This window comes from Eucyclogobius newberryi, unplaced genomic scaffold (genome assembly GCF_026437365.1).
Source record: "Eucyclogobius newberryi isolate DKJ021-1_F unplaced genomic scaffold, fEucNew1.0.hap1 SCAF_11, whole genome shotgun sequence".
NCBI classification, from domain to species: domain Eukaryota; kingdom Metazoa; phylum Chordata; class Actinopteri; order Gobiiformes; family Gobiidae; genus Eucyclogobius; species Eucyclogobius newberryi.
Genome location: NW_027315735.1, coordinates 22,525,911 through 22,546,463, shown reverse-complemented (window position 1 = coordinate 22,546,463; position 20,553 = coordinate 22,525,911). Strand labels below are relative to the sequence as shown.

At 42.1% G+C, this 20,553-nt stretch overlaps 1 protein-coding gene across 3 annotated transcripts in view; it reads left to right on the top strand.

The window, feature by feature from the left end:
• The first annotated feature begins 1,718 nt into the window (after positions 1–1,718).
• Positions 1,719–20,553, top strand: part of frmpd3 (FERM and PDZ domain containing 3) — a 90,721-nt gene continuing 71,886 nt past the window's right edge. For all 3 annotated transcript variants that reach the window (XM_072438386.1, XM_072438378.1, XM_072438394.1), the window contains exon 1: positions 1,719–2,170. In XM_072438386.1, the coding sequence (XP_072294487.1) occupies positions 2,099–2,170 (72 nt within the window). In that variant the 5' untranslated portion in view covers positions 1,719–2,098. The remainder of the gene's footprint in view (positions 2,171–20,553) is intronic.

Sequence of the window (20,553 nt, the reverse complement as noted above, 5' to 3'; positions counted from 1 at the left end):
TTGTTTCTCGTCTTTGGTCATACAACGATTCTAAGTTTAGTGTTTGTATCTGTCTCACTTTGAGACCTACGACCCACGATTCTGAACTATGACTTTTTCCCATGATCATAAATCTTTCGTCGCAAAATCGTACCGTGGACACCCAACTTTAGAGAACTCGTTGTATCACGGTTGGAACTAGATCAAGAGCCTTCAATTAATTTTAACTTCAGTTTTGTTCACAAAAACAATCAAAATGTGATGGGATAACAACTATAACATGTCTGTGTAAAAGCATTTCTGAACAAGAATAAGTCTAAACTAGAAGCTGTGCAATGGCAAGAAGCCATTGCGAGTGACTGTGATGCATGGCCATATCCTGTACAGTTGCCTTGATCACTCAATGATGAAAACACGTATCATAACATCTGCCCGTCAAACGTAAAGTCTGCGTCTAACGTCTAACGTCTAACGTAAAGTCTAGTCTAACTTCTAACGCACTGGCCTCCAAAAGGTGGACTGCGGGCCACATCCGAACCATGAGACGATTGGACCGGCTCGCATCTGCCTGCCTTCAAATGAACAGGCGTCTAACTCTGGCGTCAGGCGCGAACTTGGACACAGCGGTGTGAACGCTTCTTACTCCGCCGTTAGACGGCATGGTAAAACAGAACAGAATAAAGTCTAAAGAATAAAGTAGATGGCGGTAAATGCACCTTTACAGTTGGCTGCCAGCCACCATTAAAGGCAATAACATCAACAACAACAACAACAACAACAACAACAACAACAGTGGTACGAGTCAGCACGGCGCAGAAATCCGTCTGTGTGACGGTGGTGGACCCGCAGTGATAAAAGTGGTCACTCTCACTAACTCATACTGTTTTGCCATGGAGCTCTCTGAAGTCTAACTGACAAACTGTATTTAATAAAAGGGAAACTATTACAGATCAGACAAGAAATGCGACTCGTGAAATGGTCCAAAAAACGTCTTTCTATGCAAATAAAGATAATTTTGAACTAATAGTGTTCTAGGGGTACTAATTGAGAAAAATGTGTCATTATGAAAAAATATATCATGATCACTGATAGATGAAAACACTGCATACTTTACACTTTGCCATGATCATTGCATAATTGCAAGTAGTGCCATGATCATCGATAGATCCCAAAGTTACTAAAACACTGAGGAATATCAAAAGTAAAAGCAGGAATCACACAAAAAATATCTACAAAAAGAACCTTAAATGAGGAAAATCAGACAAGAAATAAGACCCATGAAACGGTCCAAAACGTATTTATTTAATAAAAAGAACTAATAGGGACTGCATAATGCATTACGCAGTCGCTCAATGATAAATAATACATTTCCCATTGGTACACAATTCTGTACTGTCTGGAGTGCAGTGTGAAAGTTTTGTTAAATAACTCAGAGAACAGTTTGCACACAGCAGCTCACACATGCGGAATATGAAGTGATGGTGCCCTGCGTGTGCCCCTCTAATGCTTCCTGAATAGTCACACACTTACTCAGAGTAGGTCAGACTCATTAAGACTTTAGTCATGTTTCTCTGATTGACTGACACCGATAGGTGGAGCAGGAGAGAAAGCTGCATTTCTTATATTCTCTCCTGCATTTTCCCTCCTCCGCTCGTCTGTCTGTCTCTCCTCGCTCACACTGCTTCAGCGTTTGGCCCCCTCCAACAGCAGCAGCAGCAGCAGCAGCAGCAGCAGCAGCAGCATCATCACTGAAGGGAACAGGCTGCTGTGCGCACACACGCAACTGAACCAGGAGTGCACGGACCCTGGGAGGCTGTAGCATGACCAGTGGCTGCACACCAACGTGTAGGAGGAGGATATGGTGCCGTGATCGCTCTTCCATATCCGCACAAGTCCTCTAAGCACCTCCCATCCCCCCTAAACGCACCTTCCCTGGTGCTGCGGTTGCCGAGGGGCTGGCTGGAATGACCCAGGAGAGCGGGAGACGCGTGGAGATGTGTTAGACACTGGAGCGACTGGGAACAACGACTCTCTCTCCCTCTTTCTGATCCGACCGGTCTGTCCCATTAACACAGACTGCCGATGACAGGAGGAGCTCAGACCTACCCCACATAGATGCATGCTCCTGTGGAAGTACGTGCCTCTTAATCAAGACCACAGCCACAGAGAGGACCTCCACACTGACAAACAGGTAACACACACAGCTCGCCGTTCTTGTGTCGCCACATGATTTGATGACTTCTGTGATTGTCATGTATTGGTTTTGATCCTGTGCTGAAGCACTGGTGCATTTTGTTTATATGTGGTGGCTGATGTGCTGGTGTGCTGCATGGTCATTGATTAGAAGAGAGAGATTGGTCTGAGGAGGAGGACTGAAGCAGCATGATAATGGTATGTCTGCTACAGGACATGCTCTGATATTTATCAAGTGTCTAGGGAATGTCAAAGGAAATGTAAAAGGACACACACCTAAGACATGCAGGAGTTTGAACAATTAAATTGGATAAATAGAACTGAAATTTCACAGATTATTAATGGGAATGCTATACAGTATAGATTGGAAAGTGTGACTTACTTTTTTTTTTGCATTGCTTTATTTTTACTTTTCAATGTACGTCATTCCACATTAAGCTAGTTTAGTAGTTGTAGATTTGTAGTGTTAATTAGAATATTGGAGGGTCAAGAAGTGGAACTGTTCAAGGATTCTGTTGGACAATCCTTTTTTGGTGAGACGATAAGTGTCAGTGAAATAAATCTTGCAATAAATTGCATCTTTTAGACTTGGAACGTTGCCCTACTCAAGAATTCACTTCCTCCATGTTACGTATTCTCATTAGATCTAAACAATTACATTATTATTCTTTTGTCTATGTGAACAGCATCAGAAAGCCGAGAGTGCATTTAAAAAGAGATTGGCCCAGGGTGGTTGTGCTTATTCAGTGGTGCCTGGAGCTGAGAGAGATGAGCTGTCCATTGCCGTTGCATGGAGCATACATCACCAAGTGCGAGCTTTAGACCCAGGAGGAATCGGTAGAAGAAATGCTATTACTTAGATGACTGGGCTTCTCTGATTTGATCATTTGAGTGTTCATTATACACAGGACTAAACGTAATTAAATGGGCTAATACCGATATAGGCAATTGTAAAGCAACTGTTGTTATTTTTCAATGATGTAACTTGATGGTACTCAGCTGGACAGAGTAGCTGCACTGAACGCCTGAGATCAATTATTTGTTCTTGTTTTTACAACAGATCTGTGTTTCTAAATTCAAACTAGACGTAGCATAAATTTACTGAAAATTGACTTAAAAACCCAGCACTCCCAGTGTAGTTACAGAAGCCTGAAATAGGAACTTGACCCGAGAGATTTTCAAAAAATATTTTAATATTTTACATTATTGTAAAATAACTGTTACATTATCACACCCTGAATTTGGTTATAAAAAAAAGCCAGAGAAAGTGAATATTTTATAGTCAAGTACGGGTCCTTAATCAGAATCAGAATCAGAAAAGGGTTTATTGCCATTTGTCGATGAATGTTAATGTTACTGTATGAAAGGTATTGCAGTATAACAGATTGAAATGGGAAGTATTTATTGCAGTGGCAACAGTACAGTAAATAACTGGACCAAACCAGGCATCTCCTACATAAAATATCGAACTTCAGAACTGACCATTGTTCCTTTACTGACTTTGTGTGGTTATTGATCCAATATTGCAGTGGTGACTTTCTTGAAATGTATTGTCACCCGACAAACCAACAATAATACATTTCTTCTCCATTATAAGAATATCGCAATAAAAATGGTCGATAAACAAAAAGCACTTGAGGTAAGAACTACCTCAATACACCATCTCATGTAGTTTTGTTTATGATATTGTACAAGCAGAGACATCAGAATAACTGAAAGTATTCAAACTCTATAATGAAAAACAGCATGAAGTCATTGCAGGTAATATTTTTTACGGCCCATCATTCAGTGAAAAGCTCTTTGCAGTGCAGAAAGATAGCTGTTTTTTCAACACGATCCAGAGGTTACATCATAACACCAATCCAACAATTCCCATTACGTTCCCATGGAAACCTTCAATATTTCTGCAGGACGGACAGGAAATTCAAGCAAGAAATATCTATAGATGTATTTGTGTGTCTAACTAGCCTCTGTCTCTTCTCCTCAATGTCTAATGGTCACCACTGACAACCAGCTGTTCTTCTCTCTGTGCCCGAGGGGCATTTGAGCAGAGCTGGAGCCAAATCCAAATACAGAAAGAACACACAGTAATAAACAAGCGGTGTTACTGGAGCGATAAACATCTGAGTAAGTACATGCATATTAATTGGTCTTTTGTGCCAACGCATTTTTGAAAATTACGCCAGTGCGCCACAGAAGAGCAGTGCTGTGTGAAGTTGATTCTTAACTTGGCCGTTGTCCAAATTTCTGGCCAAGGGAAGACACATACAAAAATAAAACTATCTTTGAAAAGGATACTGTAAATATGTTTAATCAGAGCCTGCACAATAATAGAAAATGTGTAAATGCAATATTTATGTATAACAATAAATGTGTTTTAAAGGGAAATGTCCAGAGGATGCCATATGCTGATCTAATTTTATGAAAATTAAAACTACTGCAACGGGGCAAAATCTGCAATCAATTAGGCCTAAACAAGAGCGAAATATGCATCAATTAAACAAAACTTTACCAAGTCTTAACCTGTTCTGATGTCTAACTTTAACAGGATTGAAGTTAGTGAACCCGTAACAATATTTCACTTATACGAAGACCTTATCTTTTCCAATTCTGAACAAAATGTGTCAATATATTCAATAAGGCATTTGCCCACAATACTGCATCAACATTTTTGTAACATACAGTCTAATGTAGCTCTCGTCTATGAATCCTTTTGATCTTACCTCGTTTCAAAGTCAATGTTTTCCTCCCAAACCAATGAAGTTCTGGCCGTCAATATTCATCATACGAGTCACGGCACAATAAATGGGATTGTGGCTGAAATGTTTGTGTTGGGCACAAATGTATCTAGGGACCACAAAGCTCATTTCAGTGCTCTCAGAAAGCTCTCAGAAGCCTGCTTAAGACATTTCCATAGCACTTCATGGTTTAGACTCCAATTGAATCCCCCCCAACTATAGCAGACTCTTGCATTTGTCTTTCTCTTCCTACAGCCATTACTGCTGTTTTTGCTGGTCCAACCACGCAACAGATCTGTTTTGTGAGATTTTATCCAAGGCTTCTTTTAACAAGGGAAAAACAAGTGGCGCCATGTTGCTCAGGTTCTGATAGGATGACCATGGAATAGGTGTGTGACGTAAGAATCTCTCTGTGTAACACACATTGTACATATTTTATAGCCCTTTAATATTGTATTTCAAAACATGCCATTTTATGTATGAGATGTTTGTTTTTTTTCGCTTGCCTTCTATATCCTGTAACAGATATAGTAGTATAGAGTAATTTCAACATTTGTATACTACTAGATAGGCAAATATTTGCTCCTGTAGTAATATGTTGGCTAGACATATTATAATTTAAGATTAACATAGGACACAAATTGTAAATTGTATTAAATGAAATAGATTGCATGTGCCACTATAACTCAACAGAAAGCTTTGGGAAATCAATTTAGTCATTTAATCAGGTTTGTTACAACAAAACGAGTTTACTTTTGTCCTTAGTCTATACACTACTACCTTCTGTGACTAATTTAGTTTCAAAGCTCGGCTCTCTTGACAAGGGCTTTGAGATGTATGTCTTCCCTGTATAATGCCAGGTTCCCTCTAACTGCCAAAAACAGACATCTTTAGAGATGATGAATAAATGAGCTGGGAACCTGGTTTCAGTTACAGTATCTGCAAACAGCCATCTAACTGATGCACTGCAATGGGCTCTGCTGCAACAATATTAAGAAGACATTGAATGAAAAATAAAAAGATTCATTAGGAACATGAGTGAAAATTCCTAAAGACAGCCCCACTACACGCCTGATCACAAGGCACAGACTAACAAACTGTCAAAATGTGCAGAGTTCTTCTTTTTAACCTGGCCTTGAACTCTAAGACTTTGTGAAGTGGAACCACAGCCTCAGCAGAGTCAGCTCCCCCCAATTAGCCATGCTTTGAATGGCTGCATCAAGTTTCATTTGATATAGCTTTAGTTTACACTGTGTTTGATCATGAAAAAGGAAAAAAGATCAATCCAAAGTGTATTCATATCAACAAGAAATGAAAGTGACAACACGGACTATAAAGCAGGTTGTTGCTGGAATGAAACTGTGCTCAAGTCACACGGGGTCACAGGCTGATGACCGAGAGTGTTGGGTATAAAAGTGATAACATCAGTATAGAAAATGCTGCTCACAAGAGGCAGACAATTAAAGGTCCCATAACATGCAAAATCGACTTTTCAGAGCTTTTAACCTTCTTACATTGCTATTTGTGCTTCATATATGTACCCAGAGTGTTTTTTTGATTGATTCCCGCAGTGTTTAGCTTTAGTACAGACTATCTCCTTTCCTCGAATCTCCAAACTGACGGGCGGTGGGTGCAAGACCGCGTCATAAGGGCAAGCATCCCCCCTCACCCCTCTCCACCCCCCTCCCCCTCCCGCCTCCCGCCTGTCATGGGTGGGCGGGGCACACACGCGCTCTGAGACTACGTCACGGGTTGGGCGGGGCACACACGCGCTCTGAGACTACGTCACGGGTGGGCGGGGCACACACGCGCTCTGAGACTACGTCACGGGTGGGCGGGGCACACACGCGCTCTGAGACTACGTCACGGGTGGGCGGGGCACACACGCGCTCTGAGACTACGTCACGGGTTGGGCGGGGGAGCCAGATCGCTCTTCGCAAGGGTGGGGGCGAATATCAAACCAAGCCGTCTGCATTTCCGGGTTGGTGAGGGGGTCCAAGGTCTGGGTGATATTTCTTAACTATTATATTAAGGGTGTTGCACAACCCTTATTATTATCAATTATATACTTAGGATAGACAACGAAACGTGAAAAAAAGCATATTATGGCACCTTTAAGAACAACCACAAAAAGTGAAATGCAGAAGAAAATGATGGTGATAAAAAGGTTAACAACATTTTATAAATCTACAAATACACAAATGTAAACTATGGTAGCAATCATACAGTTGCAAATCTATAAGACAAAACAAATAGAAACAAAGCTCTCCAGCTCTCTGGCCATAGGGAGAGATAGAAAAGGAAGAAATAGATTTTCTTAATAGGAAAAAGTATTTCATTATACAGAAAAACTGTAGTTGATTAATGGGGACATTGGTGCAAAACAACAAATATGTTTCCCAAGCAAACTTGCTCTCGTGTTCTGAATTGTGATGAATGATATAAAAGCTTTCACTTTTCATGCCTAAGTTTGTAATTAATTATTTTTTTTTTTTTTTAAATGTTGTTCCAGCTTCCACCTGCTCAGCCAGTGTTCAAAATGAATAACTCCTTTCCAAGACAAAGTGATGCGGCAAAAATTAATCTGGAAAATGGTAAATCTTACTGAAAGTCTCAACTACTTTGAACAGACAATAAATTATCAATAAACATTTTTATATTCACAAAAGCTCATATATATTCATCAACATCTGGACAACTGCATAAAGCACTCATGGTTTGTCAGTGTGACTATTATGATATCTGGCTCAATGTCTGGCGTTCAGACTGTTTAAAGTAAATAAGACATACGTGCTCTTGCGTAGCATGTTTGTTGGAGAAAAGGGAGATGGTGAGATGTTCTTTGATGTGGTTCAGCTCACACTCCCTGGAGCAGTGAAACACAAAGATAAAACCTTACACGGTACACATTTCAGGGATAAAATAAAAATGAATACTGGAAAAAGTAAATTTTTAATGCTGGACCTCATGCATCAATCCACTTTTTGGTTGTTATCCAAACAGAGCACATACTTAGTGCACGAACCTGGATGAATTTATTTAAGATGCAATACGCTTATTTGGGGACAGATAAGCTAACAAATAAATTGGAGAATAAAATCGCCATGAGACAGAGAAAGGTATTCATGCTCTATTAAAATGAGGATTCTGTTTTACCCTTCTGATTATGGGTTGTTGCAATAGTAATTCTAATAGAAATGTTATCTTTTTAATATCTGAAGGTTCTTTTGATAACCCCATATTTTATTGTCATTGCAGTTTTACGTTTGCATGTTTACTTCTCAAGTGCATTGTGTTTATACCTCACAGCATCTGTAATTACAGTTCCTAATAACTATTGAAAATAACCTGGCAGATTCAAATTCCTTTATAAAGAAATTATTATAGTATACGTCATTTGAAAGGTTTGATAACCCCAGAATCTGTCATGCCTCTGTAGTCTTCATCATAGGACTTTATTCAACTAAATAAAATGATCAGTTGACAAAAGGGGGCGCGGCTTTGGTTAAATCTCTCAAAACTCTTTATGTTCTTGCAAAAACACCTAAAGAAGTGCTGCCTTCTGCTTTCTGCTGTTGTGTATTTTAAAATCAGTCGACTAATAAACATGTTACTAAAGGCCTTTGCACCCACAGTTCATATCATTGCATTTTGTAGAAGTAGAAGTCTGAAATATCATGGTGCTCACTGAGAATAAAGCTCCAGACAGACAGTTCTCCTCCACATTGTTGCATAAAGCTCTTCTAGAGTCTGCTGTAAACAGAGCTCATCCATGTACAAACACACGTCCTTACTTGGACAAAAAGTACAGATTTTCTGCCTTATTCAACTCTGTCACTTTTGTGAGTCAAGCTGATGTCAGAAAATACTTTTGAAAGCTACGCAGATGGTTTATTTTCATTCTCAGACAATTTGGAAAACACAGGTCTGAAAGTGTGCACAGTAAACATATTTACACATACACAAGGGCTGTTTGAATCACATTCTGATTGAGATTGAGCTTCAGTCGTCTCTAATTGTTCCATGAATGGTATGCAGGTTTTTGGGTCAAGTGGCACTGATTAAGTGGCACTGCTTTTTGTTTGTTTATAAGACTTGTTAACATTTTGCCTGATTATTTAACATGTTTGCTGAACTTCAGCTCAAGTATTCACAGCGTTATATCTCAGACACACAGTCAATCAGATGTTTGCTCCCCGTCTGTGGAGCAAATCACAGAGACTATTTAAATTAAATTATTTTATGCATTTTATGCATTAACCTGATTAAGACTGCCCATTGTGCTGGTGCTCTTGTTTTTTATCATTTCATCTCAGTGTATGTGTAATAGTCTTGTTATGTATTTTTTAAATTTGATTGATTTATTGTTTTATTGAATATTTTATTGGCATTTTATTGGGATAGCCTGTGTTTTTTAATCTGTATTTTGTTCAAGGTTCTCATTGGGGTTTTTCTGTATGCATAAATTATGAATAAATATATACAAATTAAAAGTGTTGTTTATGTTTATGAAATTAATATTGAAAGTAATTGTAAAAAAATGTTATGAGTCTAAATTAAATTCAATAGAAAATTAAGATGTTTTCCATTAAAAACAGACATAATCAATCAATCAATGACATGGGAAATGTGTCAGGTTTGTGTTTTTGATGAAAACACAATTTAATCTGTACATAATCTAATAATGTTCTCAGTTCAGCTCTGGCCAGGCAAAATTAAGGTAAAATCTCATATTCACTGGCATTTCGTGTTCCAAACAACTAATCGGTTAATCGAAAGAATAATCACTAGACTGATTGATTACCAAAATAATTAGTTGTAGTCTAGGTGCAGCAAAAGTGTTTTGACCATATCGCTTAGTCCTGATATGTGTGCAATAGAAGAGACACGACCAAGGCAAAGACAAGGACTTGAACCCAGTCTGAATGTTTAGTGTAATTGGATACAACAAACGCTTTATAATGCAAAACACGCTCTGACGTAAACAGCAATTCACCACGCACAAATGAGTCAGTAATATATTCTCTGCCTCAATGGGCTTAGATTTACACTATATATTATAGTCTGGAGTGCTACGTTTAATGCCACCACTACGGTATACAACCACAATCAAAGTTTTATCCTATAACTTTTTTAGATTTATGACATTATAAAGTTATCTGTGAAATGCATATTATGTGACGCTGGGGTGAGAGCACTACATTAAAACTATGCACTATGTCTGCCCTTTTGATCAGCTCTATAATAATGCCCTTTTTGTTGGGCGTCAAAAAGAAACAAAGATTAGGCAAAGAGAGTGAATGCACTAAACAGGAACAAAAAAAAGGAAATTGTCATTGATCTTGCACAGACATTAACAGCCTCTCCAATGGCTCAGATGAAGCTATTGCCTGATTAATGAATGGTCTGGAGGTAGTGTGGGTGTTAACGTCTGCAAGAGGAGTGGAGTACGTTCTCAGCAGAAGGATGGGCCTCTAATGAAGGACACTTAGACGGCCTGCCACCACACTGCCACGCCACCAGCTGCAGAATGATTAAAAGGCAGTATTTATCACATTACAAACATGCCGCTGCCATGATGTGAGGCTCAGGTTCTGATAGGATGACCATGGAATAGGTGTGTGACGTAAGAATCTCTCTGTGTAACACACATTGTGAGGCCACGTAAGGCTTTGAGCGGCACCAGAATCCTCCCTGTGTCCCGTCACACACAAGAGCAGACGTGAAGTTACACTGTGACTCATAGTGTGGGAATCTATGTGCTGCCAACTATAATCTTTCATTGGATCAAAATTGCAATGAAATTATCACAGCACCATCATTGATTCCTTTTGAGTCTGCTTTCATTTTGGTTGGTTTTGATGCTAAGATTTATAACAACAGAATCAGAAAAAACCTTTATTAAGATAAGATAACCTTTACGTGTCCCACAATGGGGAAATTCCAGTGTTGCAAAACAGATTAGGAATAATAAAAACTTCCATAAACATATACTTAAAGCTATATAAATACATTTGAATCTAGTATAAATGTAAATAAAAAGAATTGAACAATTACACACTCTTACAAGCCTTGAAATAATTATTTTTACGTCCCTGTCAACATGACAGGTACCGATCATTTGGTACCTTTCATGGCTAATTCTGAATCGGTCACAAGGAAAGGAAAACAGAATAACATAATTAATGAAAAATGAACTTTTATTAACATGTCTCGTTATCATTTACAGGCTGAGAAATAGATTTTCAAAGTTAGGGGCCAGGGCCCCCTACCTAAAAAAGTTAGGGGCCCCCCAGCAATTTCAGGGGCCCACAAGCGAGCGCGGCATCGTGGCGTCATAAGAACAAGATAAATGTGTTGTTTTAAACCTGGTTATTAGCATGTCAAACAAATTAAAGTACTTTTATCTGTTATTTGATATGAAGAGCACAAATACTGAATTCCTATAAACCAGAGATCATGATCTTTAAAACTGTTTTTAATTTAATAAATTTAATTTAATTAAAGTTTCTTAGATACAAAATAAATACTGTTTACAGCATTGGACACAAGGAGAGCTTGTGGAATATATAAAATCACAACCTACAAAATAAACTACTAACATATATACATTGCCCCGATGCTAACTCCTCCAAAGGGGGCGGGGCCCTTGGGGCCCTTGGATACTTCCACATTGATATTGTCCCTAATGTGCAAAATTACAGCTTTTGTTGCAAACAACTTTAAAAAGACTGAATTGCGAACTGAGGAGAGATTGACGCCCGCCAATCCTCGATCACTTGTGGCGCAAAATTAGACTGGGCATTTCCGAGTACAACCGAACGCAGCGGCCAATCAGATGCCCGCTTTCATCGACAATAGATCACGGACACCGCTCGGGCAATGAGAAGCGAGAAGACTGCGAAGCGGCATGTCTGTCAAAACGAAACTTAAGCAATGGAAATGCGCGAGCACATGCGCTCCGCTGCCTTCCTCCGCTGTATAACTACAGCAATAATCGTGGTCTGTAGTACAGCGCGCCCGAGTTTGTGCAGAGGAATCGCTTTGGGCATGATCACCACGCTGTTTTTGCCTGTTAAAAATATATATTACGGCGAAAAATTTGCGTCGGTCATTATGTCCGGAGCCTTGATTTTGGAGTCGGTCAAAACTGATTTTTGCGCCGGTCATTGACCGTGTCCGGCCCGTTATTTCGAGGCTTGCTCTTATTTACGTCATAAGGCGCTGGTACAGCTGGCAGCCCAGTGTAAACGCTCTCTCTTCTTTCTCACACTTATTGTGCTTTATCTCCTATATTTTTGTAAATATAGTTAGTATAGTTTTAATTAAACTGTTTTTGACTTTTTTTCGGCTGGATTTGAGCGTTTTTCGTTGTGTTGTTGTGACGTGAGCTAGCTCCGAGCGAGCCCACCAGCACCCCCCCGCGCCCTCCGGCCGCGCTAAAGTACGGCGTGTCGTCGGTACACGTTTATATACACGTTTATATGAAAGAGGATCTTCATGAACGATCGGGACACGCACTGGAATCGCTTTAAATTAACTTGTTTTGACTTTATTCGGCTGGATTGAGTGTTTTCGTCGTGTCGTTGCGATGTGTCTTGGCTCTGAGTCCCCCGGCTCCGGCCCCGCCCCCCGGCCGGTACCGCGTTTACACAAAGGAGGAACTCATGAAACTGCGGAGAACAGTCGTCTTACCCGGAGATCGTCACGTTATCCCGGCGGACATCCTAAGGAAAACGCAACGAAGCAGACGGGCTGGACGTAAACTCCGAGAGGGACAAACAGGAAGTCGGTTCCCGCCGTAGTCATGGGTACCGTGAGGTCCCTTCAAAATAAAATGACGGAAATAGCGAGCCTCATGCAGTCCCAGAGGATTTATAGGGACAGCAGCGTCTTGATTTTCACAGAGACCTGGTTAACAGCAGAAATGCCAGACTCTATTGTAGGTTTGGACAATTTTCATCTGCTGCGGGCGGACAGAACGAGAGAATGCGGGAAGAAAAGAGGTGGAGGTCTGGCGGTGTATGTGAACACGAGCTGGTCCAAACCCGAATACTGCACAGTGAAGGAGCAGCTATGTAACAGGGATATTGAACTATTGGCTATTGGCATGAGGCCATATTATCTGCCCCGGGAGTTCTCACATGTGATTTTGATCGCAGTCTATGTGGCCCCGTCTGCCAATGCTGAAAATGATTGTGAAGCACTGCTCTCCTGCACTTGTAGGCTGCAAACACAGCATCCACAGGCTCTCTTCCTCATCTCTGGTGACTTTAACCACGCTTCTCCCTCTTCTGTTCTACCAACATACACCCAGTATGTTACCTGCCCCACCAGAGACAATAGAACATTGGACTTGTTTTTTGCCAACACCAAGAAGGCTTATTCTTCAACCTTGTACATCTGAGGCCTGTGTATGAACCCATCGTGCGCAGGCAGCCTGTGGTGTCCCGTGAGGTGAGGATGTGGTCTGCTGAGAGCGAGGAGGCTCTGAGGGACTGCTTCAGCACCCCTGTCTGGACTGAGCTTTATGACCCACATGGGGAGGACATCAACACCATCACAGAGTGCATCACGGACTACATCAACTTCTGTTTTGAGAACATTGTTCCCTCCCGGACGGTGCAGTGTTTTCCAAACAACAAGCCATGGATTAACCGTGAACTGAAGGCTCTGCTGAAGGAGAAGAAGAGAGCCTTCAGGTCAGGGAACAAGGAGGAGCTGAGGACTGTGCAGAAGGAGCTGAGGAGGAAGATCAGGCAGGCTGAGGCCGGCTACAAGAGGAGGATGGAGGAGCAGCTGCAGCAAAAGAACATTCAGGGAGTGTGGAGGAGCCTGAAAACCATCTCGGGCTTCAAAATCCCCCCTGCCCAGACAGAGGGGGATCTACAGTGGGTGAATGATTTAAATGCTCACTTCTTGAGGTTTGATCGGTCACCCTCCCCCTGCACAGCTGCATGCGCCCTCTTCCACAGCTGGACAATGCCCTGCATCTGTTCCTCTTCGCTTATCTGCCCCGGACCATCAGCTCCCCACTTCGCCTGGACTCACCCATCCCCCCAGCACACGGTCCCCCTGCCAACCACTGACTGTCACAGCAGCACAGGTGAGGAGTGAGCTGAAGAGGATTAAAGTGAGGAAGGCAGCAGGACCTGACGGCATCAGCCCCAGGCTCCTTAAGTCCTGCGCAGATGAACTGTGTGGAGTTATGGAGCATGTCTTCAACATGAGCCTGAAGCTGAGGGTGGTACCACAGGTCTGGAAGACCTCCTGTCTGGTACCTGTACCGGCTCTCACGTCCCACCTGATGAAGACACTGGAGCGGCTAGTCCTGGACCACCTCCGCTCCACCATGAGCTCAGCCATGGACCCGCTGCAGTTTGCATATCGGTCTGGCATCAGAGTGGAGGACGCCGTCATCTCCCTGCTGCACCGCTCTCTCTCTCACCTGGAAAAGCCTGGCAGCTCTGTGAGGATTCTGTTCTTCGATCTTTCCAGCGCCTTCAACACCATCCAGCCGCTCTTCCTGAGGGACAAGCTGGAGACGGCTGGTGTGGAGTATGACCTGGCAGAGTGGATCCTGGACTACCTCACAGACCGACCCCAGTTTGTGAGAGCCCGGAACTGTGTGTCTGACACTCGGATCTGCAGTGTGGGGGCGCCCCAGGGCACTGTCCTCGCACCCTTTCTCTTCACCCTTTACACTGCAGACTTCAGACATGACACAGACAGCTGTGTCCTGCAGAAGTTCTCTGATGACTCTGCCATCATCGGACTCATCACGGACGACGATGACGAGGAGTACAGAGGACTGGCGCAGGACTTTGTGGACTGATGTCAGCGGAACCACCTCCTCATCAACGCGGGGAAGACTGCCCCCTCACCAGTGAACATCCAGGGACGGGACATTGAGAGAGTGGACTCATACAAGTACCTGGGTGTTCATCTGAACCACAAACTGGACTGGACTCATAACACAGACGCACTGTACAGGAAGAGCCAGAGTCGGCTCTACCTCCTGAGGAGACTCAGGTCTTTTGGAGTGACAGGGCCACTCCTGAAGACCTTCTACGACTCTGTGGTGGCATCGGCCCTCCTGTATGGTGTGGCCTGCTGGAGCAGCAGCATCACAGAGAGGGAGAGGAAGAGGCTGGACAGAGTCATCAAGAAGTCCAGCTCCGTCCTGGGCTGTGCTCTGGACTCTGTGCAGGAGGTGGGGGACAGGAGGGTCACATCTATGTTGAACCATGAGTGTCACCCCCTGCAGGACACTCTCTCCGCTCTGGAGAGCAGCTTCAGTGAGAGACTGATCCACCCTCGCTGTGTGAAGGAAAGGTTCCGTAGGTCTTTCCTTCCTGCTGCTGTCAGACTTTATAACAAAAACTGTTAGTACTGAACACTCGCAATACTGACCTAACCTAATACTGATGTGCAATTCTGTCATATGTGCAATTGCTGTTGGAATTCATGTGCAATTCATGTGCAATTACTGTGAAATTCATGTGCAATCTATGTGCTGTCGTGACACATATTCATGTGCAATTACTGTCGTGATCACATGCAATGGTATTTATGTATTTATTTATTTGTCTATGGGAGTTTTTATTTATTTATTTATTTATAGGAGATCTTCAACTGAAAGTGTTTTTTCAGACTTCCTACAAGTGATCTGTTCTTCTGTATCTACCTCTGTATCTACCTGCGTTGCACCAATGAAATTTCCCCATGTGGGACAATAAAGGAATATCTTATTTACAGTACAATTATGTGGCTGTTATATGGACAGAAAATTTTGCACCAGTGACGATTGACATTATGTCACAGTATTGCACATGATGACAGTATTGCACAGGATAATGACAGTATTGCACATGATAATGACAGTATTGCACATTATTATGAAGCTGAATGACACGTGTTCAGGACTAACAGTGTTCATTGTAAAGTCTGACAGCAGCAGAAGGAAAGACCTGCAAATCCTTCACACAGCGAGATCAGACTGTGGCGATTGCTGTTGAACAAAATTAGAAATTTGCTTTGGCGATGTGGTGCAACATAAAGCTATAAATATAAACAGTACATTATAAACTCAGATACAATAATGGGAATGCATAAAATAAGGTGTTAAAATGAAATCAGACTTTTTGTTTGAGATGAGGCTTGATTGAGAGGGACATGTTTTGCAGATGTCCTTTGAATATTATGCACACTTTTCTCTTTCAATAACAACGCAAATGTATCAGAGTATATATGGTTTTACGTTTGTGATATTAAATTGTATCATAATTGCACTCGATTGTAGCTTTCTAAATATATTGCTGTCAGAAGGGCACGATTCATGTCGTTTGGACACACAGCAATACAGTATGTAGATAGAAGGTGATTTCTTATGGCAATATCGTAATATCCAGAAATTATTATTGCATGGTTTACTTATATTGTGCATCTTTACAGTAAAGGACACATTTGCTTATAACCCTGAGGAGGTGATAAATTATCTGTTGGTAAGAAGTGCAGCAGTGATGAATAGTGCTTGGCCCAGTGCATTTTCATTCAGCCACTGTTTCCAAGGTGAAAAAGTCTAGATTCAGACAAATCCTCCTCTCATTTCTCCTGGGAATACAGTGTAGAGCCTTTGTACATTTTTCACTTTTGTAGGGTCTCAAACTACAGGTATTCAGTTTATGATTAAGGGAGATTTCTTAGCAGAAACGAGACAAGACGGGGCACCAGGGTAAAACCCAAAGAGCTAAGATACGGTCCTTAATCGCGCTCGTTAAAAAGGTCTGAAGGGTGTTTCACGATTCAGGGACTTACACATAGTCTACTCAAACAAACAATAGTCAATAACTCTTTTGTGTAGTTTATTTATCCAAAGGGCAATCAAAAACACCGGAGCAGAAATGTGCACAGGTAAATCACAGGTGATGTTATATCAGATTTGACAGCAAATTTCATGCAGTTAATGTTAAACCAGGGTTTTGCCTTTGATAATCAAACGTGTCTATGCTAATCTATATCAAAAAGAGGGAAAGTGAGAAGCTAAAAGGGAGGAGGAACAGCTAAGCTCTACCCAAATCACGCCACAAAAGAACCGCACACTGAACTCGGCTTACGGTTTTGTAGAGACTCGGTCCGGCTGGTCCTTGTCCGCGGTCGAGGTCCGTAGCGAGGCATCGCGTGGAGCGGTGTGGTGGCGAAGGCAGGGGGCGTGCTGCGAGGTCCTTGAAGCGGGCGGCGGCCGCGGAGCGAGGCGTCGCGTGGAGCGGTGTGCTGCAACGTCCTTGAAGCGGGCGGCGGCCGGGGAGCGGGGCGTCGCGTGGAGCGGCGGAGGCAGCGGCGGCTGTAAGGTCCTTGGCGCCGGTGGCAACGGAGGCGATGTCCGGGAGTTCCTTCGCGGTAGAACGCTTTAGCGGCGTGTTAGCTCCTCACGCGGCCTTTACTCAGATGAGAACGTAGCGCTGATCCGCGTAAACGGCGTAGGTTACTTCAAAAAAAGAAAACGAAGTAGCAAAGATAGTCTCAGTCCGGTTTAGCGCTTAAGCTTAGTTCCAGGTGGTTTCAGGTGGTTTCAGAGTCCAGGGCTGGCATGGCCTTGTCGACCACGTGTCGGACGGATTATCGTTGAGACAAAGGAAAAAAGGTGAACGGCTCGTCCGTGGAGACGGCTTCCAAAAGAAAAGACAAAGGCTTGAACACAAAGGGGATGAGAAGAGAAGAAAGAGTTTCTAGCTCGGAGCGTCCTTTTGATACCTGGCCCTTAGGGCATGCTGGGAGCGAAAGGGGCGGGCGCTACTGCGCAGACTTCCCGTTTAACATTTCCTGGCCGAGAAAATAAAGCTGGAGTAACGTAAATAATGGCAAAACATTTAAACCCTGTTTTAACATTTACACGTTAAACACTTTTGGGCAGTTTGTACACTGTACATTGTACATTATTTCTTGAGGTAGATACATTTTACATCTTCTTTCACCTGTGATGGGCACTTGAGTTAAAGCATTGGGAATATAAACCTTAAACAGTGGAAAAATACGTAACACAAGGTGAAACATGCGGTGTATGGAGTTGATTCAGACGAACATTCATGGCATAATCACATAAAACATGGTTTTCATTGGGGCATCCTCCTGAAAGTCACTGGGGAGAAGGTCTGTTATCACAAAAGTCACAGCGGCTCCCTGCGGTGAGGGAGAGAGGGAGAACGAAAACCCCCCAATGTTCAAAGCAAGATTTTCTGTTATCTGGCCGTGGAATGTCCATCTCCATTCCCCTACACTTTGCACGTCTTCCTGACTTTGCTGACAACACACACAAAAACAAATACAAATGAAATTCTAAATAAGACAATATCTATGCAAAAACACAGAAGGATAAGCTCTGGTTTGAATGAGTAACATGTTTGCAGAGTTTGCTGTTGTTGTCAAACAGATACTTTATGTAATTTTGGCTGCTGTGATGCGATCTGGCTGCATTATACATCACATATGCTGATCTGTAGATTTTGACTGTTTTCCAATAAACACAATGGGAGTAATTATGAGTGGACAAAGCCAAGAGGATGTGAGAGCCAGAGTCAAATCCTGCTATGTCTCCTGTTGTTTAGATTACCATCCATAAATTCAACTTCACGACTAGGTTGAAGGTGAGAATGCAATAGCTCTAAGCTTCTGTGTTTAAACTATTGTTTTTATACAGGTAGTATTTTCTCTGACAGCATAAGACAATATATATTGTATGTACCGGTATGTTATTCGTTTTACTGCTTGAAGTTACAGATAGCAACGGTTTTAGTAAATGCCATTATCAAAAATGCTGAAACAAGTTAATTAACTACCACTTTACAATATTTCAACACAAAAATAGTAAAGATTGATGATTACATACTGTACATTGAACACATATTTACTATAATGATAAACATAATGAATCCTAGCGTTTTATTCACACCTGTCAATATTTAGATTTGACAGTTCAATACATACAAAACCGTGACACTGGGCAATGGTGGAGCGCTGGACTAAAGGAGGCAATCTGCCTCACACCTGGGCAGTATGTTGGAGGCCAACAGCTGGATGATTCTAGCTCATCAATCTGGCAGACAGAGAGCGGGCCGGCCCTGCAGGAGCCCTGCAGCTCAGCTGTACGTCACTCCTCGCTCTTTATACTAATGCTTTCCTGCAGGCTTGGCCCTCTGATACAGGTTAGCTTGCTTTGTAAACAGAAATATGCGTTGGTGATGGCTGAAAATAATTTTTTTCAAAGCTCCTTGAGGAAAGTCCATAGGACCCTTTTGATAATTTATGATGGCACCGATAACAAGCCTTTTACCTTCTACACAGAAGGAGGACTTGCAGATTTGCAGAGGAGGGGGAGTGATTACTTTGGATGTCTCCAGTCTTTTGTCAGAGCATCAAGGCGAAACTGACACACATTCCCTATTCTGCTGGTGTAGGATTTCTGCATTTGTTATCAGTTTGTGCTGATATGCAAACGCCTGAGTGTTTCAAAGTGGATTGCTTCTGAGCTGGATGTGGGATATATGCTGGACTAGAGCTTACCTCTTCAGACGGACAGATGTTCCTCTTCAGATAACAATCTTAACAGAGAACATGGCTGCTCCAACAAAGCTGCCCCCTGCAATCACCCTTCATTCAAAACGAACCAGGGCACTGCACAAGTCTGTCAGGGCGCAGCTTGGCAGGAAATAGAATTGTAAATTATTTGATTATATTATTTCCTTTGTTCTTCAATCAGAGATCAAATTGATTGAACATTCTCATTGTATTTGCTCCGATTTATGGGATTGTGCAGTTAGAGAGTACGGCACTTTGCACAGTGGATTTCGCCACCAGCCTAATCTCCACCCTCTTGCCTTGATTATGCCCACTGACAGAGAACTGGAGCGGGTGAGAGTCTCCGACCACAGCTCACAAAACAGACCTGGGAAGAAACTCAATATTTCACTTTGGCATAACACTGAAACCTTAATATTCCACAAAATGACAGCTTTGTTTTTCCCTTCAGCTTTACCTCAATTGAAGCTGAAGGGAAAAACAAAGCTGTCATTTTGTGGAATATTAAGGTATACATTTAATAAATACATTTGATCAGGCTCTAAAATACCAGAACAGGTTCCATAGATGTTGCATGGCCAAGAATATAAACTTTACAATAATTTGCGTCGACGTGTCTGTACACCGGTTTCATGTTCAGATAGGCCTAATTGACAGGTGAATTAGCCACTGAAATATACAAACCTGATTACACAGGCAAGTTTGGCCTGAGATACTGCGGAGGAGAAGGTGACCAGACAAAATCTTCTGTAAAGAATAGAGAGAATCAGTCTGGATCCCAGGCCACATGTTGTACATTGTTGTAGGTTGTATTAGTAGAATAATGGCACCACTTTCTGAAGCTATTCTGACAAAGAAACACATTTACAATATTAATAATTTCTATTTTAGTATTCATGCTGACTTAATGATTAGTTATGAGGGTTATTAACAACTAGATCAAATCTGTCTGACAATAGACCCTTTTCACAAAACCTACCCGCTAGTTCTGGTTGCCTTAAAAATGAGGATTCCATCTGGGGAATTAGCCAAGTCCCTTTACAATAGATCAATAATTAACACAAAGCGG